The following is a 26,125-nucleotide window of genomic DNA, read 5'->3' on the forward strand; positions in this document are numbered from 1 at the left end:
AATTGAAGCTCTACATTCTACTAGTTTTTAGAAGTGCTTTTATCTTAAAACTAATCTCTAAAGCCAAAGTTATAGCCTAATTCACCTCACACAATGTTATTTATAAATGCACTGAGTGGGCAGACTTTGTTCCAGTTGGGCTCTGGTTAAACTCTTTAATTGCAGGCCTCTCTTACCGTTCAGCAGTGTTGTTCTCTGCCTGGCTGTGAAACATGGTCACCGTGCCCTCCAGCCAGTAGGCTTAGCCTCTGTTACGTCATCATAATCAGGTGCAACTCACAGGCCCTTGAATTCTCTTTAGTCTGCACCCTGAGAAGATTCTGTCTGAAATACAGTAAGGTAGAGCAAGAATGACATTTTCTTTACAGTGGAAAAGAAAAAGAAAAAGACTCTGTGACCTGTTTGACAGTTCTTTCTCCAAACATTGAGCTAACTAAAATATGGCTATATGGTATATATAGTTATACCAGAGCCCAGCAGAGACGAAGTCTGCCCACTGAGTACATTCAAAAATTGGTTTTTATATATATAATATAAAATATAATATAATATAATTTATGTGTGTGTGTGTACTGTATGTTCATCCTGTTCTTTTCATGTGATTTATGGAGTATTTGGAGTATTGCTACTACCTTTCACCTCTCCCTCAACAGTCATCTCCTCCACCACTTTCACTTGACTGGAGTTAACTTGTATAAGCTGCTTTCAAAGGTCTTCCATAGTGCACAGTGGAAAATAGCCACATCAGCATATTTGGCTGCACAATCCCTTTAAGATTTAGCTAGAAGATTTATTATTCCTGTAACTGCTAACAATAGGCCTGAAACTCAGCAGACAGCATGGTGATGCAGGCTTCCATTTACACTACACTGACAATTTAGTTGTGAACTATAGTACAAAAAAGTCCAAAAGCTCTGCTTTTTTGAGAAGGCTTAGTAGTTGGAACATTGCTGTGAGGACGTAATTGCATTCAGCCAAAAGGACATCAATGAGGGTGTTGGAAGATTAGTTGTGGATCACGAATGTCTCTTTAACTCATGCCAAAGGTATTAAATGGTGCATCATCACTCCAGAAAACACAGTTCTACTGCAGTCCCACAGCTGGGGGGATTTATATTCCTTCTGGCATTGGCCATCATGACCTTGGACTCAAGTGCAGCTGTACCAGAGCATCCCATTCTGCTGGCAGTGCTTTCTCATGGAGATTATATTTGCCTGTGTCAGAAATGGGTGCTCCTTTAAGTAGCTGAATTCACTAATTAGTAGGGATTTCTGGATCCATTTGGACGTACAGTTTGAATAATTGTATTAACCTAAAAGGTTTAGATCATGTAATGCTGAATTGTTTTTGAAATAAAGTAGTTTGATGTAGTATGTGAGCATTGTTAAAGCTTTGAACTGTAAAAACAGCCTGTTTTGAATTCACTGTTTTTGTGATGTCACAAAATCCAATGCATTTACAGATTTCCACCTTTTAAGACTACAGCAGTTTACCTCGACCTTTTCAAATTAGACAGCTTTTTGAATGAGGTACAATACAGGACAGCCAATGAGATCAGAGCTCAGATACATATGTATTTGCATTATTAAGGAACAGTAACAGAGACAGCGATCATGTAAAGATGGATTAGGACTGTTTTGGGTACATACAACTATGGAAGTTTTATGAGTGGACATCAGGGAAAAGTTAAGATACATAAAAAATGTAGAATGTTTAAAGGCAGCTCTCGTTGAATGTTTTAACTTGCCCTCTTCTTAAAACGTGGATTCTGCAGGCAGGGCTCACTTCTGTGGGTTTGCCAGTTTGGGTCTAAATAGCAAGACTGCCAAACATATTTTATCATACCTTTATGGTGGATTGGAGAGTTTTAATGTACTGCCATAGTGAGGGGAGTGTTTATGAAGTTGATGAAAGTCTGTATTACTGATTTGTCACTTTCTGACCAGGTGTCTCTTCTCTCTTCCTTTTTGCTGGTCACAGAGACGTAGCCCGGTAAGTGCTGTGTGAAATGCAATAATTTGTGTAATGTTTTCTTAGACGATGCAGCTGGAGCAGGTTTTGGTGCAGTTACTGTTTGAGAACTGTGCATGTTTTTATAATCATTGTGTTCAGAAAACAACATTCTTAATTCAGCAGCTAATGAAGATTAGTCAGATTTGTCCTGATTCAGTATTTTTAGATATACATGTACATCAGCAGTGCTGCATTGCAAGGTCATTTATTGATGTGTTGTAACCTGAGCTGCTATGCTGAATGCCCCACCTGGCCTATAATAACTAGAGCAGCCATGTGAGCACAAAACTGCTTACATTTGCTATTTAGCAAAAGCCTTTTTATTATTAGTTTAGGAGGTTTATTCAGAGTCCAGCTGAGGCCATAAGCTGTAAAAGAGTGCTTTGAACAATTGTACGCATTCTCAATCAGGCAGTAATGTATGATGCCAAAAAGCACATAATTAATAGTAATATAATTATAGTAATAATAATAATAATAATACAGCACCTATAATTATCATTATTACTATTACAGTTCTAGTCAGATGCTTGTGATGCAGTTAGTCACCAAAGAATTGCTGTGTTGATCTGTTGAGCAAGAAAATATAGCTTCCCCACAGTCCCCACTGTGATTTAACACAAGATCTAAGCTTTCAGCCGACAGGTTTTTCTGTTTGATAAAATGCAGAAAGGTTTAATTCAATGAGATTTCACTTTGTTTCAACGACTGATATGTTTCTGAGGTTTTTGTGTTGTGTTTTGTGGTGTTTTGTGCATTATAGAATATCTTGATTTTCTGTTTTGTTTCAGGGTTTGGCAAAAAGAAATACGCCTAGTGAGTACATTTCATAAAATATCAATGATTTTCATGAGCAAAATGAGTACAGTGGTGTCATTTTTCAGTGTCAGGAGAAAAGCAGAAAACCTGCATTTAATCGAAAATTACACAGAAGCCTCAATAACCAAATATAATCAAATATAATATCAAACCTAAGTTAAAAAAAATACTGAAAATGACACTCTTAACATGGTTTGGGAAGTGGAAACCATGAAAGACCTGGTAAAACTATCAGATAAACAGCACTTAAAGCTTTCATCTTTGAGAGTGAGGAGACAATTAAGCTTCACTCTTGCTTCAGATCAGAAAAAATCCATAGATATTTCTGTCCATCCTTCCACTCTGAGAAGACAACTTAACACTATGAGTCTGATAGGGTGTAAAGCTGTCAAGAAGCCATGGAAAAGAAAAATGATAAAGATAAAAAGAAGACACTGTCCACTACAACACTGAAACCGGACATCTCATCTCCGGATGTGGAGTAAGGTTTAGGAGTCTAAATTTTAGGTCTTTGGACGTAACAGAAGGCAGTATGTATGTTGCTGAGTGAATGAAAAACTCTTCGAACCAAGTCTACAGGCAGCCAGGCAAAGCAAGGTGGGGGATCAGTGCAAGGATGAGTGCAATCAGTGGAACTGATGATTTGCAGTTTGATTAGTAAGAAATTCTACGGCAAGATAACAATCCCACACACACTGCTGAGAAGATCAAGAAGACTTATGAAACAAAGAAGCTGCTGGCGTTTTCAGAACAATAGACTGTCCATCTCAGATTCCAGACCTCAACATCATTAAACGTATTTGGGATTACTTGGACTGCAGGAAGCAGAAAATGCAACCAACTTCTAAGACTGAACTTTAGAGGTGTGGAAAGGCATCCTTATAGATTTCTATGAAAAACTGAAAGCAAGTCTCCTGAAAACAGTGGAAGCTGTAATAAAAGTAATGAATGGACACACTAAATACTGAAAAAAACGATGTTGAGTCTTCTGTGTGATTTTCCTGCTGTTTTCTGAATAAATATTTAATATTCAAAGGCTGTTTTGAATGGAAACTGTATACAAAAGTCTCTGACTTTTGCACAGCTCTGTGAATTGTGAAAGTGTTTGGTGGCTGTAAGATTGCGAGAGTGTGTGTGTTTTGTATCTGCTCAAGCAAGTGAATATGTTGAAGTTACTGTTCTTCTTCTTGTGCTAAATATCCTTTACACTAAATGTATACATGTTTAATTTTGCTGTTGTTCTCAGGTGAAGAAATTGCACGACCAAGACGTTCTGTTCCCTCAGCTGCCCCCGCCTCTGCCCCCTCACCTACACCTGCACCTGAACCTCCCAGGTACGTACACACACACACACACACACACACACGTACAGATGAACACAGTGTATAAAGATTAATACTCACTATCTATTATGTAAGTAAAGGAGATAATTGTAGGTTGGACCCCCTTTTGCCTTCAGAACTGCCTTGATTGTTTGTGGCATACTTTCAACAAGGTGTTGGAAACATTCCTCAGAGATTTTGGTCCATATTTACATGACAGCATCACATAGTTGCTGCAAATTTGTCGGCTGCATATCTATGATGCGAATCTCCCGTTTGACAACATTCCAAAGGAATTGGATTGAGATCTGGTGACTGTGGAGGCCACTGGAGTACATTGAACTCATTGTCATGTTCAAGAAACCAGTTTGAGATGATATGAGCTTTGTGACATGGTGCATTATCCTGCTGGAAGTAGCCATCAGAAGATGGGTACACTGTGGTCATAAAGGGTCAGTAACAACAGGTAGGCTGCGGCATTTAAACGATGCTCAATTGGTACTAAGGGGCCCAAAGTGTGCCAAGAAAATATCCCCCACACCATCACACCACCACCACCAGCCTGAACCGTTGGTACAGGATAGATCCATGCTTTCATGTTGTTTAAATTCTGCCCCCACCATCTGAACGTCGCAGCTGAAATTGAAACTCGTCAGACCAGGCAACATTTTTCCAATCTTCTATTGTCCAGTTTCGGTGAGCCTGTGAGAATTGTAGTCTCAGTTTCCTGTTCTTAGCTGACAGGAGTGGCACCCGGTGTGGTCTTCTGCTGCTGTAGTCCATCTTCTTCAAGGTTCGACATGTTGTGCGTTCAGAGATGTTATTCTGCATTCCTTGGTTATTTGAGTTACTGTTGCCTTTCTATCATCTGGAACCAGTCTGCCCATTCTCCTCTGACCTCTCACATCAACAAGGCATTTTCATCCACACAACTGACCGCTCACTGGATATTTTCTCTTTTTCGGACCGTTCTCTGTAAACCCTAGAGATGGTTGTGCGTGAAAATCCCAGTAGATCAACAGTTTCTGAAATACTCAGACCCGCCCGTCTAACACCAACAAACATGCCACGTTCAAAGTCCCTTAAATCCCCTTTCTTCCCCATTCTGATGCTCGGTCTGCACTTCAGCAAGTTGTCTTGACCATTTCTACTTGCCTAAATGCAGTGAGCTGCGGCCATGTGATTGGCTGATTAGCTATTGTTAACAAGCAACTGAACAGGTGTATCTAATAAAGTGGCCGGTGAGTGTATATGATAGGATATATTATGAAGTGTCACTCTTAACAAATAACCGATATTCTGAGTAATAATGAAAATAAAGATTAAAAACGTTGTTTATTCCCTTCACTGTTCCAGTCAGCACAGATGTGTTTAAACCACCAGCAGATAAAACAGTATAGCACTTGTTCAGTGCGGCCTGTAGCTTACATACTTTTTAGCATTTAACACATTTACTGAAATTGTTTAATGGAAATCATGTAAATAATACTGTGGAATTTATGCAATAAATATCTACTTACTTACTGCAAACATATTTGTTAGGCCCTGCTGTGGTGGTTTATGGCTGTTTCTTTTAGAAATGATCATGAAGAATTATATTTTTATCATTTTACAGCTTCAGTATTTTTCAACATTTTTCTATATATATATGTGTGTGAGTGACTGTCTGTGTTTGTCTGTCTGCCCTGCGATGGACTGGCGACCTGTCCAGGGTATATCCTGCCTTCCGCCCGAAGACTGCTGGGATAGGCTCCAGCTTCCCCCCGCGACCCTGACGGAGAAGCGGCTTAGAAAATGGATGGATGGATGGATATATATATATATATATATAATATTATATATATATATAAATATATAATATATTATATATATATATATATATATATATATATATATAATGAGCCTTTTCTTTAGATTTTAAGTTCCCCCAAGAGCGTCCTGAATTTGGTTTCAAATTTTTCCTTTCACTGCATCACTAATTAGTAATGGGCTAATCTCTGGATTATTTTGACCAGTACTTGCACAATTGCAGATTAAAAAGGCCAGAGAGAGAAAGAGAAAACAATGAAGAGAACACTTACAAGGTATACATAATATTTCAAAGATGCAAAATGTAGTGAATGTTAAAATTGTGAACCCAAATGAAAAAGATATATTTAAAACAGAAAGAGTAAGTGAGCATGTGACAAAAACATATGAATTAATAACTGTGCTCTGTTTGTTTTTGTAAGAGCCAGCAGTAGGAAGATTAAAAATGTACATCATCATCAAACAGGTTGCCAGCTAGTCACTGCTGATTGCTTGAGAAGGCAATTTTTTCAAATCAAGAAATCACGTTAAATTGATTCATCCTGACAGCCTTAATAAATATGTGTAATTATGTCCTCTCTTTTGAAAGGTTTACCCTTGCATTAGAAGATATTAAAGCTCTACTGCCTGTGTCAGAAAGAAGAGACAGGCAGGAAGATGAAAGAGGCTTAGGGTGGATATGGTTGCAGAGTGGATGAGACTGGAGTTCCAGTATGTCTTTCCTGGAGAGAGTGAATGTGTATGACTCTTTTATATCTGCCTCTTTTTTCCCCTTTTCTGCAGTAAGAAATCTCCAGTGCCGGAGGACGCAACAGCCTTATTTGGCCCTCCACTGGAGACTGCCTTTGATGAGCAGAAGACTGAAGGTACAAAGCTTTATCTCTCTCTTTATAGGTAGAACAGTCTTTGAATTATGTGCTGTCTGGAGTCATGTACGCTATATTTCCAAAAGTATTTGCTCGCCTGCCTTCAAATGAACTTCAGTGACATCCCATTGTTAATCCATAGGGTTTAACATGATGTTGCCCCATCCTTTGCAGCTATAACAGCTTCAACTGTTCTGGGAAGGCTTTCCACAAGGTTTAGGAGTGTGTTTATGGGAATTTTTGACCGTTCTTCCAGAAGCACATTTGTGAGGTCAGACACTGATGTTGCCTGGCTTGCGGTCTCCACTCTAATTCATCCCAAAGGTGTTCTATTGGGTTGAGGTCAGGTCTCTGTGCAGGCCAGTCAAGTTCTTCCACACCAAACTGGCTCATCCATGTCTTTATGGACTTTGATTTGTGTGCCGGTGCATAGTCATGTTGGAACAGGAAACATCCCCAAACTGTTCTCACAAAGTTGGGAGCATGAAATTGTCCAAAATCTCTTGGTCTGCTGAAGAATTAAGAGCTCCTTTCACTGGAACTAAGGGGCCGAGGCCAACTCCTGAAAAACAACCCAACACCTTAATCCCCCCTCCACCAAACTTTACACTTGGCACAAAGCAGTCAGACAATTACCGTTCTTCTGTCAACCGCCAAACCCAGAGCCAGACGGAGAAGCGTGATTCGTCACTTCATAGAACATGTCTTCACTGCTCTAGAGTCCAGTGGCGCTGCTTTACACCATTACATTCAACGCTTTGCATTGCATTTGGTGATGTAAGGCTTGGATGCAACTGCTTGGCCATGGAGACCCATTCCATGAAGCTCTCTACACTGTTCTTGAGCTAATCTGAAGTCCACATGAAGTTTGGAGGTCTGTAGCAATTGACACAGAAAGTTGACGACCTCTGCACACTATGGGCCCCAGCATCTGCTGACCCTGCTCTGTCATTTTAAGTGACCTACCACTTCGTGGCTGAGTTGCTGTCATTCCCAATCGCTTCCACTTTGTTGTAAAACCACTGACAGTGGAGACTGTGGAATATTTAGTAGTGAGGAAATTTCACGACTTGCACAGGTGGCGTCCTATCATGGTACCATGTTGGAATTCACTGAGCTCCTGAGAGCGACCCATTCTTTCAAAAATGGAAGTGATTGGAGTTCAATGATTTGGATGGGTCACTGAATGCTTTTGGAAATATAGTGTGTATAAGCTTGGTATAGAATGAAATGGTGTAGAGTATAAATGAACTCTAGAGTATGCCTATACGAATGCTTTATATTAACGTTGCTACAGTGTAATGCAGACACACCAGAGCTAAACTACTGTGCTTCTCCCTTCAGTATCTTTCCATTCACTAGTATCAGTGTTCATTTGTTTGTGTGATGTATTTAGATGATTCATACAGAATGTCACTGCTGTCATATCAAAAATTCCAGTTACTTTGTTTTCTAGATCTTTGAAAATACAAGATACCCTGTATGTGTATATGTGTACATTGTGTCATCATCTCATAATGAATGGATCAGCAGAATTCATCCAATATTTGTGATACGTGTGACAGCTGTGATATACACTATATTGCCAAAAGTATTTGCTGTTCTGCCTTCACATGCATATGAGTAAGATCCCATTATTAATCCATAGGGTTTATTATGTCAATATAGCTATAACAGCTACAACTCCTCTGGAAATACTTTCCACAAGGGTTAAGGAGTCTGTTTATGGGAATTTTTGATCATTCTTCCAGAAGCACATTTGTGAGGTGGCATTCACTGAGCTCCTGAGTGCGACCCATTCTTTCACAAATGTTTGTAGAAGCAGTCTGCATGCCTAGGTGCTTGGTTTTATGCACCTGTGTCCGTGGAAGTGGTTGGAATACCTGAATTCAGTGTGATTTGGATGGGTGACTGAATACTTTTGGAAATATAGTGTGCTGTAACCCAAAACACAACCCAAAGCAACACAGCCCTAAAGAGACTCAGATTGATAGGATTCCCATTATTGTGTTTGAGTCATCCTGTAACACAGAGAGAGACGAAGAGGCAGGGTGCAGGTCTTTTATTGAATGCCCTGACGAAAGAATCTGCAAAGTACCAAAACAATAAGAAGTCACTAACAAAATGCTACAACAGTAAGGAAACAACACTAAAGAACCTGAATGAGGACTAGAAAACAAACAGGAGATAACAAAAACAGATAAAGCCAGATAGAAAAAGGCAGACACAGACAGGAACAAGAAAAAGACAAAGCACAACAAGACACATCCATACACATCCATTTTTAGACACAAGATCTCAAAAAATCTATTTTACTAATAGAGAATAGATACAGATTATTTTATCAAACTATATGAATAGTATGGAAAATTAAATATACATTTTCCCAGATGTAGCTAATCAGTCGAGACAAGGTTGGCATCCAGGTTTTGCTGCTGTAGTTTAGCACTGGAGCTGCAAGGCTAACATTGCTAACAAACACTAAGAGTCAATAGTCACCCAAATTCAGGCCTCATCCAGGTCTTCGGTAAGGTCACACAGAGATGTTGATTTGGTTTAGGACACAGTATGAGTTACTGTAAACTATAAAAATGAACATGTTGCTGAACACTGTGGTCAGCCATTTTAGACCGTTAGTTTAGCTAGTTTTAGCTGCGTTTAGCTACACCGGTATAGTTAAGAGCAATTGCTCTAAACTACATCATCCTGTCTGCATGACCTTAATGAAAGAAAAAAAAGTGTGTGTCTGTTGATTTCTGTTGTTTATCAGCAGCATTTAACCTTGGCAGCTCCAGTCCTAAACTAAGGAAAAGCCATTTAAGTAGCTGAGGACTGACTGAGAGGGGTTGTGAAGGAAATGTCCTTCATTTCTGAGTTACATAGTAGCTAATACTGCTCTCCATTGGGTGTGTGTTGTGCCATTTTCCGTACACTAGTGGTGATAGAGGAACCTGAGGTTTGGGGTGCTCCCTTACGTGACCTAAACCCAGACTCTTCTCTGGGAAGACCTTTTCCTTCAGGAAGTAAGTCTCAGATCATGTGGCACGTCTGCCTCCCATCCGGGACCATGAACTCTCCCCATGCCTCCCAAATGGTCGTTTGAGTGAAAGATCGGCTGGGAATGTGTTTTTCATTAACTTTTTTCCCTTGCGCAGACTCCATTAACCCACTAATTTCACAAATCATTAGCCAGGAGAACCAATCAGACCTACATCCCTGAAGTCATCCAGTTCAGCCTGTGGCAATCTTGTGTGATGACAGTTTACTTGATGTGGCCTATTTGTACAATAGTCTTTGTACAAATATGTCTGTATAAAGAATGCTGATATTTTATAATACTATACAAGTGAGACCTTGATTTTTGCATAGGTATAGTGGATTATATAATATTTTATGGGCCCATTTCATAGTTTACTGCATATGAGAAAAAAAAACTGGTGCTTCCAGATTAAATGTAGTAAGGACAGGCCTGTGGTGGACAAACTACACCAATCATGTACTTGAGTTAAAATAGAGAAAAGTAGAAGTCCTCCCTTTAGACTTCCACTTGAGTAAAAGGACAAAAGTATTAGCCTTCAAATGTAAGATGTAAGATGTAAAAAGTATCTAAAGTAAAAGTACTAAAAGATTAATTATGGCTCTAATGTCCTTTTACCATTTTTGCTTCATTAACTTATTTTAGGTGAAAACACTCGTGTCACTCTTGGTGAACTGATCTTTTAACAGAATGTTTTGGCAATGTGATACTAGAGTGTTTTCACCTAAAATGAGATCATATGCACAAAACACAGAAGGCAAACAGTTTCCATTAGGTAGGTTGCTTGCAAACAAGCAAAGTTTCAGTTTAAGGTTTATTTGTAACTTATTTACAAATAAGTTTAATAAAAACTTGCTTTTTCCTTTACTATATTGCATCTGTAGGTCTGTGTTCATAAGCATAAACTAGCAAAAACAAATTTACTATGAAATGAAAGTGTTTATAAATAAAGAAATTCAGAAAAAAGACATCAGTCACGACGGCATATGTGGACATATTTCTATATTGTGTTCTATTTGCACAAAGTTAAGTTAGTTCACCATTTATGTTGAACAGACTCTCCCAAAATTTTACGCTGCTGCGCTGACGTTGAACCGTGTGCTTGCACTGGGTCGGTATGACCAACAGGTCAAAACAAGCTCAAAACAAAGTGCGCTGTGCCCTGATTGGTGTTCTGGCTTTCTGCTTTTTCCGTTTTGACGTTATGTTTTTATGCACACATAGGCCAAAAGGAACAACAAATTTTGCATAATGTAGTGAAAAGTAAGATATTTGACTTTGAAATGAAGTGGAGTGAAAGTAAAAAAGTAGCCCAAAATGGAATTACTTCAGTAAAGTATAGATACACAAAAAAGTACTTAAGTACAGTAACGAATTACATTTACTTCATTGCTATCCACCATTGGGACAGGCAGTATTGTAAACTGCATCCAAGTGCTGTTTTCCAAACCAAATTCCAAAAACGTTGAGACTTTATGTGAAATGCTAATAAAAGCAGAAAGCAGTACAGACTAGGACATTCAGTTTCACCTGTACAGGAAGACAGTATCTCAGGTTTTACTCTATGAACTTCACTGTTTTTTTTTTACAAATATATTTAACAACAATAATCATTTGGCGTCTGAGACAAAAATAGATTTACATTCTCCTGTTATACAAGTCTGCAGCGCTGCAACCATGCAGTGCTTTTATGGTTATGTTTTGTACACATTTTAAAGAAACACAGGTCTGCACCGCAGGCAGGCCAGTCTTGCTCCCGCACTCTGATTATGCAGACATGTTATTTTACTACGCATGTGTTTTACCATTGTACTGTTTTCAATAAAAGACAGGTCAAAGTAGATGAATAAATCACTGCTTTCTGTTTTTATCTGCATTTCACATACGGTCTCAACTTTGTATTTTTATGCACATGTTTTATTATTTATAGCTTTTAGTACATTTGGGCCTAGTTTGCCATTATTTTACATTGTGTGAAAAAAGACAATCATATCAATAAATATTTCAGTGCCGTGAAATTAAAGGTTTGAAACAATATTTTTCAGGAACTGTTAGTGGAAGTAAATCATTAGTCTATATTCTTAGGCTGCTGTTCATATGAAATGGGTCCAGTACACCCACAGTGTACTCCTTTATTAAAAGGGAAGGGGTTGGCCACAGAGACTGAAGTGTTGTCATCCTCTAGGAGTTAATCATTCCATGCCCCAGCCCTTCCCAGTTTTTCCTTGCATCTACTGAGTGAGGCCTTGCCTATGCATGGTGCTTTAGGCATGGAAGCAGTCCTGTTTTTTCTGAGTTAGCATAGTGCCTACCGCTAGGAGGTGATTGAGAAAGCTTGTCTCAGTTGCCCTGATGTCATTGCAGCGCTACCTCCGCTTCCACCCAAGAATGTGCCGACTTCCCCCCTTCCAAGCAACTCTCCAACCACAGAATCTGCTGGTAAGGCTGCACCTTGACCCAGCGCTTCTTCATCAACTGTATGTTACCCCATTCCATATTTGTCTTGTGTGTTATGATGAGGTCATGAGCTTTTTTGAGTTCTTTAGTATCAGAAACTTCTATTGGTCTGTTCCATTATTTTTCTGGTATTTTGTCCACTCATCTTTCTGTCTTCTCTTTCTCTTTTGCTGTCTCAAAAGTATGGCCTCTAGAGGCTCCCGAGTGATTCAGCTGTTTAAGGTTTAGCTCTGTCAACAGGGGATGATTCATTTGAATCTTAGTGGTTCCACAACCAGGCATTCCAGGAGTCCAAGAAAGCATGATTGGCTCTGCTGCTCTACCTCTTGCTAGCTAGCAGGCCATGGCTAAATTAGTATGAAAACTGGACCAAAAGGGGGGAAAAAAAGAAAAAAAGTATAGCTTTTAATGATTTCTCTGCTTATCCATGTATTGTCAATGTGGCAGCTGACACAGATGTAAAAGCGGAGGATAATCCAGTGCCCGCCCCGCACAGACCCTCCATAGCGGATCTGGACAACATCTTTGGTCCAGCGGACTCCCCCGAACTCACTGACAATGCTGCAGACAAGTGGGTGTGCTTCAACGATGAATCTCCAGAAAGACCACCCCCTCCTCCAGCTGAACCCGCCCCACCACTCCCCACATCTCCTCCTCCTCCTCCAGCAGAGCCAGCCCCACCATTACCTAAATCCCCACCCCCACAAGAAGAGCCACTTCCACCTTTACTGAAATCACCACCACCTCCTGAAGTGCCAGCCCCTCCTCTTCCTACAAATGAACCACCAAGAGAGACCACACCTTCTCCTCCATCAATTCCTCCACCACCCAAAGAAGCCACTCCCTCTCCCCCTGCAGTTCCACCACCCCCTGAGGAAGAGGCCCCGCCTCCACCAGATGAGCCGACCCCACTCAACACAGAATCAACTCCACCTACCCATGCTGTGGATGTGGGGCCTGGCTCAGCCATAACCCCACCCAGCACTCTAGAGACAAATGCACGTACAATCCCTCCACCACTGATCCTCAATCAGGAAGAGAAGTCCCCTGAAGAGGTACATCCAAAAGACGACCCAAATGAAAGCAGTGCTTCGCCCAAAGAGACTGGTCAGGGCCCCCGATCAACGCCACCACCTCCTCCGCCGCCTACATACAGGGCTGTGGTGTCATCCCCTGGGCCTGTCTCCGGAACCGGTAGTGGAGGCAGCGGCAGCGGTGAGCTCCGTCTCAGTTTAGTAATACAGCTGTACAATAGGTTGTATGTTGTATGACTTTGCAATACTGTTATCTCTGAAAGCTTCATTATGCTAATGAGCATCTATCCACTCACTGTGGGCCTGGTTCCCAGACCCAGATTAAGCCTAAGCCTAGAATAAAAATAATTTTTAGTGCTGATTCACCATTTTCGCTGCAATTTTGTCCACCCCTAGGCTTAATCCATGTCTGGAAAACCAGCCTCAGATAATGCACAACAGTATTTTTAGATGTTTGGATGAATCAAAGCATTCATATGGTCCAACAAAAATAATTGTTCACAATTGTGCTGGTCAGTGTTTGATATTATCACATCAGGGGTTCACAGTTGTGTTTAAAAGGCAATATTAGGCAGTATAGTCACAATGTGATATTTTATGTATATGATGCAGTACAACATATGTGCTAACAATATATTATTATTACATATCCTCAGAGAAATGTCATGCCTACGACACTAATTTATGGCATGCATACGTATTTAGCTGTGCTTAGAGAGCAGATTATAAATGTGTAGTCTTTGTTTTAAATCTACTTGGGATGTAATTAATTCCTGGGAAATTCACTGAAGAAATATCTAGTTGTGGAGAAAACTGAGTTGGAGAGATTGGTACATACAACTGAAATCCATATTTGAATACAATAAAAATACATAATAGGACTATTTTCTGACTATAATTGGGTGTTAATTAGCAGGATAATAAAATTAAGTGAATCCTTGCCCAGACAAGTGAGCTTTAAGAGGGCTTCCTTGTTCAGTAGTCAAGATTGCTTTGTGTTGCTGGATTGTTTTTATCTTACTGGTCCCATTGCTTCCAAAAAGTAATAAGAGAACTTCTTAGTTATACTCATGGTTTAAATATTGACTATAACTGTGTCAAAATTTCTGTGAGGAAGTGTAAATAACGTGATGATTTTTAAAAATTTTGGATAGAGGCAATAGGTATAGTTAATGAGAGTGGTTGGATTATGATGATGGAATAGTCTGCACCCCAAACAAGAGTTGGTCCAGCATGAGAAAAGGGACAGTCCACATAAACAATACACCAGGTTTTTAATCACCCCATACTCAGCCCCCTTATAGTCGCCAGTCCTCTCAGACACGTTCAGATTGAATTTAAACTTATACTGACGGGGTTGAAGAAGATAGTGTACACATGAAAGGAAAAAATGAATACTAAATGATTGCTACTCTATTGTGAAATGAATTGTGTTGATCTGTGCAGTATTTCCTCCTGGAAGGCTGCATGTGTATGCCATACATGAAGTGTAAGCTTCTAAAGGCTTAACCCTTGGCATCATGCCATAATATTCCTTGTAATGTGTTTGTGCTAAATTTTAAATCAACAAGTGGCTGCGATGCATGACATCCCTTCTCCCTTGCAGATTGTTGTTTAAATGACATACCCTTAATCCACAGGCTCCTCCTCCCCCGCACGCCCTGCAACGCCATTGGCTGCTAGCAGCCCACCCCCTCCCCCACCACGGCCACCCTCCCGTCCCAAACTGGCTCCTGGGAAAGCGAGTGTAGGGGATGTGGTATGTGACAGCTCAAACATTCCACACTGTAACACGCTTAGATCACAGTTCATCTTCAGGTCATAAGGTCTCTGATGTAAATCATTTTGCAAACAAAGTGCCATTCATTGTAATAGAGTTCCCCTGCCATTATTTTTGATCAGAAGTACCCGTTTGAAATGATTGCCACAGATGTTCGTTGTAAGTTAAGGGTGTAAAATGTGTCGATGCTTCATGCTGCAGCATTCTGGAGCTAGTCAACGACATTGATTTGTTCTTAACTCTGATTTTAATAAATAATATTGATAATAGTATTTATATAATAAAAAAATCATAATATTAAAGTAATAGTAAATTGTGTGCTCACTTTTTGACATTTTTTTCAGTGTATTGTAAAATGAGAAAAAAGCTTAGATAAAAGATTACTGCATTTTATTTGTCTCTTATCTGCTACTCTACGGATATTTCCCCTAGTCACGTGTATTCAGCATGATTTAAAAACAAATCTGAGCAAAAATCATGCCAAAAATCTTTTTGTATCATATCAAAATAATCTCCTCAAATCGTGGAGAAATGTAATATTTTAAAATGCTTGGAATTATTTTCTTAAGAATCGTGTTTGAATAGAATTGTGAGGTCAGAGGATCAAGCTCCTGTTATACAAACACTGTGTGTCCAAAAGGTTATAAAAACCTGCCCATCCAGCGATTCTTCTGTTATTGCTCTACTCTAGATGTTGGAACATTGCCTTGAGGATTTAACTGCTGTGTGCATGTAATTGAAGGCCTGTTCAGCATGCACTTTCAAGTAGATAAATTCACTATTTAGAAGGGATGTCTGGATATTTTTGGACATACATGTCCACGGCCGCAGGTTACTGCTGTTACTTTTCAAATATTGCACATAATAGAAGACCGCAATAGCTACACTACCACTGAGTCACTTGCTCTCAGACTGATTTACCTTGCTTGTATCACCCCGGGCTCCTGTTTCCTTGCCTGTCCTCTCAGAATCGGCCCTTCAGCCCCCCGGTACACTCATCTAGCCCCCCGCCAATTGCGCCGCTGGCCCGGGCTGAGAGCACCTCCTCCATCTCCTCCACCAACTCCCTGAGTGCTGCCACCACGCCCACCGTCGGTAAAGAGCTCTCCGTGTCTGTGTCAGGTGTGATTCCATTTCCCATCATTTTTCCTGCTCTGCTGCTCTGTGTGTATGTGTGTGTTGGCAAAAACAATCTAGTTTGAAAGTCTAGTATGGCCACCTGTCTGATTAGTCTATTTGTCCTGCAGAGGTGCTCTGAAAAACCATAGAAGTGCTCAGAACTTTTGTTTTATGGCTGTTAATGGAAGGACAGTATTATGGCCTTAGTGACATGGTCTTTAGTAATTTTGAACTTATCTCAGTAGCCCAACATTTATTCAGTGTAGTCTGTACTTCTTTACATATGTTTGGGATGATAGTAGCATACATGTCTATGTGATGCATGACTGTTGTAAGATTTCCGCTGGCCTAAAAATACAAGTGAGCTTGTATGAGATTCATTGCATGTCGCTGGTTGATGAGCTGTTGAGCACAATTAATATGTCTTGATGTGTTTGGCAAGCCCGATATAGCTACAAGTAGAGGTAGAAAGTTATTAACAAGCATGAGTGGATTTGTACAAATCCCACTGTGAAAGGTCAGTAAAATTTTCTGTAGTTTGTAGCCTCAGTTTCATTTGAAATAATCTTTAAACAGTAATGCACTTTGTGCTTTCTTCAGTCTTTCAGTGCATGGCTGCATGTCTGATAAGTTTCTCAGCCTGGTTGATGAATTGTATACAATGCTGTTTTTTTGTCTCAGAGGCTTGGATAGTGTCTCTTAAATCAGAGATTTTGGTGGATTTCAGTATGCCTAGTGCTTTTGCCATTCTGTTTATTTGTGATTTTATTTTTATCTTTTTTTTTTTTTTACTTCCCTTCTCATCGTTTGCCGTTTTCAGTTTGTGCTGTGTGTCCATGTAGCGTGACTTTGACCTGAGTTTGAGAACTGTTCTTTGTAGTTTTTTACTTTGACGTCTTTGTTGTTTGATTTGAATTGCTTTTACTTTTGTTTCTATTTTGTTGTCTTTCTCGTCCTGTCTTTTGGGCTGACGTTTTTGTCTGATGTCAGAAGATGACGCATTTGTAGACAAACTGCCCAGCTTTGAGAGGCGAGCTGACCTCCCATCAGGTACGGTATGGGCCCTTCCTGATTCGGTGGATGACATGGGTAACATTGATTCAAGCCATGGAAATGCCTTTGTTACCCATAATGCAGTTGGATTGAAGGGCATAAGTCATCATCATGATTTTTTTTGACTGTTAGATTATGCCCACTGAATAGACTAGCCAACAAATTGCCCATACTTGGGTGATATTACAAACCTAAATTCTAAAAAAGTTGAAACAATATGTGAAATGCAAATAAGCACAAGAAAGCAGTGATTTGTAAATACACCTGTATTAAAATAATAAAAAAACAGTATTAAGACCAGATTTAAATGTTTTACATTATCAACTTCACTGTTTTTTGTAAACATAAGGTCAGTCTGAAATTGGTGCCTGCAACTCGTTACAAAGAAGTTTGGACATGTCAATTTAAGACTAAGAATGTTATGAATATTAAATATTAGTCTTTTGTGATCAAGAATTAGTCGAGACAAATGAGTCTGAAATAATATGACATACAGTTGAAATGTATTGTGGTCTGATCAGTCAGATTGTTTATGGCAATGATGGAGATGTTCCCAGGTATAAAAATCGTCCAGATTGTTACCAGCATAAAGTTAAAAAGTATGGCTTGATATGGGTTGTATTATTAGCATATGCTGCCATCTAGACAATGTCTTGTTCAGGACCAGACCTGCTTTTTTTTAGCATGACAAGGACCAGACCTGCTTTTTTCAGCATGAAAACACAATGCAAAATGTATTGCAGGCATCAACTTAGGAATGAGCGTATATTAAAAAAAAACAACAAAGGGCTCATTTACCAAAATCTTTCTGAATTTTTCTTAAATTTGTTCTTGAGAAAGGTCATAAAGTCATCATATTCATTATGTATTCTTAAATGGCATAAACCTAAGAACAAATTCCAAATAAAATTAAAACATTGGTGAATGTCAGAACCTTCAGTGCATTTTAAGAAGAAAATCGTTCTTACTTGGTGAATGAGGCCCAAAGTTCATAAAGTAAAACATCAAATGAATACAGATCAAGCAGAATTTACTAATCATTGCCATCTGGTTTTATTAGCATCTCACATACTGTCCCAGTTTTTTGAGATTTGTAGTATTTTGTCTACATTTTAATGAAAGCGCCATTGAAGGAACACCAAAGAGGGTTCATCTTTGAGCTGTCTTTAGTGCATCGCTGTAAATATGTCCTCCTCCCGCACTTTCCCCCACACTCCTTGCATATAAGAAGAGGAAACGTTTGATCAGGTGTTCATTTACAGTACATGGTTTCACCATCGTCCATCCACACACATATGTAGAAGAACTGCTGTCCTATCTTTAAGTTCAAAAGAGAAGGCAGGAGCAACGTGCATCTTTCACTTTTTTCATCTGCTCATAATTCACCCCATTTGCTTGAAAAGACATGCGCTCTTTGTCCCACAAGCAACGTCACACACTGCTCTGCCCACATTGCCATTATAATGTCTTCCAGTGCTGTGTTGACGCTGTTAGCCCAAGTGTGTAGTGTCTGGAAACAGTGTGTCCAAGGAGCATCTGTCTTTACTCTTCAGAAAAGGATGGAGGCCATCCTCCAGCCAGAGAGTAGACCCACTCAGACACACTCAAATACACACAGGGCCCCTGTGTTTCTGAAGTCTGGCCTGGACTACAGCCCAGATGGTAACAGTGCTTATCAGTATGCTTTCCACCTCTCATCTTAAAGTGGAGTGCACTCACACATTAGACCTAGATCTACTCCTGTTCAAGTCCTAACCATTTAGATTAGCACTTGTATGAGAAACACCTCAGGAATTTAAACGCTTTATTATATTTAATACCTCTTTTGGAATACATTTCGTTAAATGAATCCAAATTATAAGAACACCCATGCTGCTCACAGCTGGTGTCTATAACTCACATCTAACACATGCTTAAATGTTCTCACCTGTGAAAACAAAATTTCCAGCCCAGATTTATCATCCTCTCCCTCCTTCTCGTTTTGGCATACTATAAATTCCTTCCTTCCAGGTTAGAATTAGATGTAACAGGATGTGAGTTAGATATACCAGCCTGGTCTCACAGGGCCACACGTGATCTCACATGAGGAAATTTTGGCTAAATGTGGAAGGGAACACACATGTGAGAATATTTTAAGTCAATCCAATGATTTGTACATGTGAAGCTTAAAGTAAGGGGGGCAGCGGTGAGCTTGTCAGTGTTGTCTAATGGACAACAAGTCTGATGTTAACACATAGATGTAACACAAGTTAGAATGACTGAAAAGCACCACCCCCCAAAACTCCAATCAAGCATGTACATGCAATAAAAATAAACATTATCTCATGCAAATGGAAAACACTTCTTTCGCTAGCTATCCGGTTTTGCTTGTGTTATCGATTGGACGGTAACGCAGCTCCGTACTCTAGGTAATAGTAAACAAGGACTAAAGGAATTTTGCTGCAGTCCAACACCCAAAGCTGTCCCCAGACTTCACTACAAGATTATGTCCATCCCAGTGAGATGATTACCACCCTTACTCTACTCTTTTTCACCTACTACTGCCCCCTGTTGTCCCTTGTCCACATCACAGACTGAGAGGTCATGCACTGCCAAAGTACACAGAAACACAAATTAGACACAAAGAATCTTTTTCCTATAAAAGGCAGTTTAAACACTTCTTAAACAATTCTAAGAGTGTGTTTTCAGTTAGTTTTGGATACTATATGGAAGCCAGACAGGAGGGCTGTCTGCTGGACTTTCCTTTGTGCCCCCTGTGACAATATACGGAGCAAAGGGCTGACTATTCAGGGTTTTCATGGATGATGCAAACTGCACATTAGTTTGCAGTTCATTTGCCATTTTCTTACCCAGCACAAAAGCCTCAACACACTGTGCGTTTGAGTTTAGCTACAACATATTTTCTTTTTTTTATGTAAGCGCATTAATGCATAAATGAAGCGTGTCCAGCTCTAGTCGTGGAGGGCCTTGGTCTAGCACAGTTTACAGATTTTTTGTTTGTTTGTTTGTTTGTTTGTTTGTTTTTTGTTTGTTTTTCCAACGTAGAAGTTAGTCACCAGGTTTACTAGGTGTGCTTAAGCAGTGAAATTACTGCAGGACTCAGGCGCAACAACAGGACACTCGTACTTTTGGTTGGAATTGACCTGCCACTGCTACACACACAGATGCGTTCTGCTGCGAGGTTTGACAAGATTTACAGAAATGGGAAAAAGCACTTCAACATAAATATAGTGGCAAAGTCGGCCTTAGCTAGATTTAAAATTTTTTCCATCTGTAGACAGAGCAACGATGGGTCAGTTCCACCCAAAAGCACCAAACCTGGTGACCAACACGTCTGTTGAAGCAGGTTGGTTTGAGTGGAGAAACCTCCAGACTGTTCTGAACTAAGGCCGTCTCCCATTTTAAGTGTTGATTTAGCTCATGATGCTCCAAGTAGCCTTCTTTAGTAGTGACAGTTGTCCCCATCTGAAGTGAATGGTGACCACCACTTTACCTTTTGACCTAAGCCCCTGGCCCCAACACTGTGACATATAATAGACGTGTGTGTGACTCACGCTACTGTCCTTTTCTCCCCTCTCCCCCTCCCCACTTCCTCACGCCCCCCCCCCCCCCCCCTCCTCCTCCTCTTCTGCCCACCTCCTCCCCCTCCTCCCCAACACAGAGACAGACCAGCCCTCCCTCGTATGGTTTGACAGAGGCAAGTTTTATTTAACGTTTGAAGGTAAGTCAGGCTTTCTGGCCGAAGGATGTAGAGCGTACACACTCAAGTCTCATCTGTCCCGCCCTCTTCTCATTCGGTTTCTCCCTCCATCCCTGTCAGCGATTGCCCCCTCCCCCCCTCGCTTTGGCCTGCTCTACTCCACATTACCTCGCTCATCTGCTCATGTAACACAGCAGCCCGGCCTTTGTTTTTGGAATCATCATTTTCATGTCCGTCACTAATCGCTTTCTTGTCTTTTTTACGATTCTTTGCTCTGATCATTTTGGTCTCTGTTCATGACACAATTCATCATCTGCTGCATGTGTTTGAAGTTGAGTTTTATCTGCCTCTTTATTTCTTTAGTTCTTTCATGTTCATATCATTTCACATCACATTCTCTGTTGATTTTATGGATTGCACTTGCTACATTTATACTACTAATTCTATGTTGAATGTGTGTGGAAATATATTGAGATGGCATTGATGGCATTAAAATGAAAAATTGTTCACTAGAATAGTGAGGCTTGATGCTTTTTTTCCCTCTTGCTGCAATTCAATGTTGTGGTTGCTGGTTTTAGAGGCCTTCGGTCTCAGTAGAGAGAATGTCTGTTTCGTCAGCTGTTGAGTGTCATATGTGTTCTGTGTGTCTGATCATCTGTTTTGTTTCTTACTTTATTCTTTTGTTTCTTTTTTTCTTTTCTTCATTCTTCTCTCAATTATTTTTCACAATCTTGTGATCTAGAATTAATCTAGATCCTATTGTTGAGATGTAGAGGGCAATTTTCCTATTTTGGGACTTCATGAATACACATTAAAGGTGGGGTGCATGTCTCATGTATGTGTTCCAGGATGCTCACGTGGGCCCAGCCCCCTCACCATGGGGGCCCAGGACACACTGCCAGTGGCAGCGGCCTTCACTGAAACGGTCAATGCTTACTTTAAAGGAACTGATCCCAGCAAGTATGTCTGACCCATTTGAACTGCCATTTGATTAATGATTTCATGATTTTCAGCACAAATGTTTAATATTGCACTGTTAATACTGCACATCAAAAATCTGGGGACACGTATGAAATGGTCAAATCATTATTATGAGTATTAGTTACTGATTATTACATTAACAAACCCTTCATAGCTGTTTTACTTAATTGAAGGGTAACAACTAGAAATTATAAAATCAAGGCAAAGTAAGTGGTCCCTAAGCCTTGGACAAGTTGTGTACATGAAGGATGGTATTTCTGTTATTAGCAGTCACAGGATTATTAGTCTAACCCCAGTATCCATCTCTAAGGTGTGTGGTGAAGATCACAGGGGAGATGGTCTTATCTTTCCCGGCTGGAATCACCAGGCATTTTGCCAATAACCCGTCACCTGCAGTGCTAACCTTCAGCATAACCAACTACAGTCGTCTGGAGCACGTCCTCCCTAACCCCCAGTTACTGTGCTGGTATGGTACTTCTAACACGATTCACATACAACTACTATTCACTCCATCTACATCTCAAACAGGTTCAGTTACGTGCCACCTCAGCCGAAGGAATAACAACTAAACCATGATAACCATGTTTTAAGCATTTAGCATTTATTAGCATGGTGTTTTTAGCCATTTTGTCTCCAGAGTTCTTAGAATAATAGTTTGGTGAGAGATGCTTTGGGTGGATTTCCACCTAACCAAATTTAGCCATGTTTGCTGTCTGAAGTTTGCTTCTTCACACTAGACTGGAGTGTGCATTGTGCAAACCAGCCTCACCACACATATCAAACCTTACTAAGTCATAGATTTAGTCGTGTTGGTTCTGATATAATTCATGCTTCAGGAAGGCTTCTGATACGGTTTTATTTATGTGATATACTTTTGTTCGTTTTATACAGTATTGAATGTCATAAACTACATTTGCAAGTTTATTTGTGATTACCTAATAATTTGATATAGATTGAGACTAGTGTGTGGAGATTTAGGCCCCCTTTGCAAAGTAGTATCTATAAGCTTCTATCGCGTCAGCTACAGTACTATACAAAAGTTATTTATTTCATTTGCTCGTCTTTTTGTGCTTTCCAGTAGCACAAAAAACACCATTAAGTACAAATTATTCATTTTTCAACACCAATTAAAAAAGGCATAAAAAACACGTTTAACAGAACCCTCAGCCAAAATATAAGACCAAAATTTTACGTGTTTAGTGTGTCCAGTTTTTTTCAGGGGACTTACTATAGCTCATTCTTAAAAGTTGGTTTATGTTTCTGTTTGATTTCTGTTTCTCACCATTGAAGTGATCCCAAACACATTCAGTGTGCACTCTGGGTTGGACATTGTTCTGAGAACACCAACACTTTCTTTGGTTGATTTGTAAATATTCTTCTTTTTTTATCTATTAATTTACTCAGTAACAGCTTCCTGTGAGCTTCTGGTCCTTTAAGACTCAGTGCTGAGTTGTCTTCTCACAGTGGAAGGATGGACAAAGACAGCTCTGTCTTTTTTCAGATCTGAAGCAAGAGTGGAGCTTAATTTTCTCCTCTCTCTCAAAGATGAAAGCTTTAAGTGTTGTTTATCTGATGGTGACCGTTTCGGTGGTCTACCAGTACTTACATGGCTGTTGAGTCCCACTCTCTCTATAATTTTGGTGTAGCCTCTTCAACTTCAGTTTTATAAACTCCTGTTTTTTTTTTTTTTCTTTTTTTTATTTCCATTTGACTTTTCCCTCCTTTATGCATGTTATTTTGAAGCGATTAGATAAAATATCTCTCAAAAATGAATACCTTAAATTATTATTTTGACTGAGGTCAATATATGAAGCGTAGTCTCTGACATTTTCATGGTACTGTATATTAGCCTCATAGCTCCTGTGCAAAACTAAAGAAGCAAACTTAATATACAAGCTCTACATCACTAAGCCTTTCTCCTGAGCCCAGCATCACAGCTTACAGTCAGCTGATGGTGACTCACATATGACTAATCGGTGGTGAGCTCATCACTCTCTTTGCCAGAGATTTATTTGGTAGGAGTGTTTGTTCATATCCTAGCTCTGAACAAAGATTATCTGTTTTAATTTGGCTGCGGTTTTGCCCTCATACCTCACATGAGATGTAACTCTGTGCTTTGTTTCATTCCTCTGTCATTACTCCCACAGCGACACCACACAGTCCAACCCCAACGCTAAAGAATTCTGGGTGAACATGACAAACCTCATGACCCACTTGAAGAAAGTGGCTGAACAGAAACCTCAGGCCACGTATTATAATGTAGACATGCTGAAATATCAGGTAAGAACATGCAGACCTGGCTTGGATTTAAATAAAAATTGAAATAAAATAAAATTTGTGTTAGTGATGAGAAAAGTGTATCAGGATTCTGAGACTCTCATAAAGGCGACTAAGGCCCAATCCCTTTAATCCCTTGCCCCTATCACTTAGCCCTACTCTGTTTTGCACATTTATGCCTAGGGGGTAGGGTGTCCCGGTTTTACTTGAGATGGAGGGGTAGGGTGAAATGTTAGGGCTATGGGGCTATGTGGTTTTTCAGAGGCACATGGAGTATAATGATAAAAAAAGAAAAAACAGCAAGGTAGCTGTGCAAGAGACAAAAGAATCCCACAAATGTAAGAATTTTATTAGTTAAAAAATTACGGTAACCATTGTATTATCTGTATACAATACGTTTAATGTTGTTTCAATGTATTTTTGTCTTTTCCTTCATAACAAGCATTAAAAATCACTAGTAGTATATTGATGTCTCAGTAGCAAGCTGGCTAAATTACCCATTCCAGATTAAATAGTGCAGCAGTTCTGATGCCTGAGGGGCTAGGAAGTAAAGTGGAAACAGAAAAAATTAGCTTCAGATCACTGAATCCTCAGGGGTAGGTGATGATAAATAATTGTTGCATCCCCCCTCTTTAAAGACATGAGATGCCCTAAATTTAACTAAAGACCAGCAGTGAGGAGCTGAACTTCACTGCTGCTCTGCTATCGTTGCAGACTGGCAGGGTTGCCTGTAGAACACCACTAGTAGTCTGAAGTAATGTTCTTTTTTATTTGAAGGTTGTCACATTTCATAGAGAGGATTTCAACCTTTCAAAACAAAGGGTAGGAGTAAAAATAAGAAATGGGTTTGGGCCTCCAATAATAAAAAAATTTATTTGGTCGGAGTGTTTGTTTATATCTTTGCCCAGAACAGAGATTATGTTTCAATTTGGCTGCCCTTTCCTCAATTAATGTAGGGAAAAACACAATGTATGACAAATGTCTGTACATTTTGTACACAATTACTGTTTATTTGCTCATTTTAACATAGTGAAAAATAAAAGCTAAAACACAAATGTGGCCTGTGCAATATGTATGGCATATTTTATGTTTAATTTTTTCCCATTATGTTAAACTCAGCAAATAAATAGAAAGTGTGTGCTCAAATTTGCAGAAAAATTCCATAATTAAGTTTTCTGTAGAGGATTTTCACATAGAAAATCAACAAAAGACGTTATCTGACGAGGTGGTATTCAAAATGTTTTAACTATGTATGCTGCTTAAAATATCAGCATCCCCAACTTAAAACACCTTCCCACATCTCTGCTCTGAAACTCTCTATGTATGTGTGTACCAGGTATCAGCTCAGGGTCTACAGTCCACTCCCCTGAACTTGGCTGTCAACTGGAGGTGTGAGCCTGCAAGCACTGACCTGAGGATAGACTACAAATATAATGGCAATGCCATGACCACACCAGTGGCCCTCAACAATGTCCAGTTCCTCATTCCTGTGGATGGAGGGGTTAGCAAACTGCAGGCTGTGCTCCCCCCGGCTGCCTGGTGAGAAAGATAGATCAGGAATCTCCAATACAGTAAAGTCTTTGCCAAGACCAACTGTAACCCTTTTATTAATATGATAGTTAATGTAAGGAAATGTGCCAGTTGCTGTCTTTGATTGGTTGTTGACAGTTGTTGTCTTTTGTTTATGGTCAAATAATCATTGACAGTGAGAATAAAAATGATAAGAAGAATTACACAAAAGCAGTTGGATTTTTAAATTCTGCCTCTACCGCTGTGATATAGAGGTGATACATATTTAATCTGGATCCACCACGAGAAAATAAGGGAATATGGGAATGTCCAGCATTCCAAGCTTTT

The 26,125-nt window shown here is 39.7% G+C and overlaps 1 protein-coding gene across 16 annotated transcripts in view; it reads left to right on the forward strand.

Annotated features, from left to right (window-relative positions):
- The window catches only part of sgip1a (SH3GL interacting endocytic adaptor 1a), a 75,781-nt gene that overhangs the window by 47,317 nt on the left and 2,339 nt on the right, over positions 1-26,125 (forward strand). For 3 of the 16 annotated variants that reach the window (XM_037534888.1, XM_037534890.1, XM_037534891.1), the window contains 15 exons: positions 1,982-1,993; positions 2,806-2,830; positions 4,080-4,167; positions 6,748-6,830; positions 9,767-9,853; positions 12,232-12,306; positions 12,772-13,539; positions 14,999-15,117; positions 16,107-16,260; positions 17,248-17,307; positions 20,972-21,031; positions 21,859-21,970; positions 22,302-22,457; positions 24,139-24,271; positions 25,605-25,807. In XM_037534888.1, the coding sequence (XP_037390785.1) occupies positions 1,982-1,993; positions 2,806-2,830; positions 4,080-4,167; positions 6,748-6,830; positions 9,767-9,853; positions 12,232-12,306; positions 12,772-13,539; positions 14,999-15,117; positions 16,107-16,260; positions 17,248-17,307; positions 20,972-21,031; positions 21,859-21,970; positions 22,302-22,457; positions 24,139-24,271; positions 25,605-25,807 (2,135 nt within the window). The remainder of the gene's footprint in view (positions 1-1,981; positions 1,994-2,805; positions 2,831-4,079; positions 4,168-6,747; positions 6,831-9,766; positions 9,854-12,231; positions 12,307-12,771; positions 13,540-14,998; positions 15,118-16,106; positions 16,261-17,247; positions 17,308-20,971; positions 21,032-21,858; positions 21,971-22,301; positions 22,458-24,138; positions 24,272-25,604; positions 25,808-26,125) is intronic. The other 13 variants (XM_037534889.1, XM_037534892.1, XM_037534893.1 and 10 more) reach the window with 13 other exon arrangements.

The sequence above is a fragment of the Pygocentrus nattereri genome, chromosome 26, assembly GCF_015220715.1.
Source record: "Pygocentrus nattereri isolate fPygNat1 chromosome 26, fPygNat1.pri, whole genome shotgun sequence".
Classification (NCBI taxonomy): Eukaryota; Metazoa; Chordata; class Actinopteri; order Characiformes; family Serrasalmidae; genus Pygocentrus; species Pygocentrus nattereri.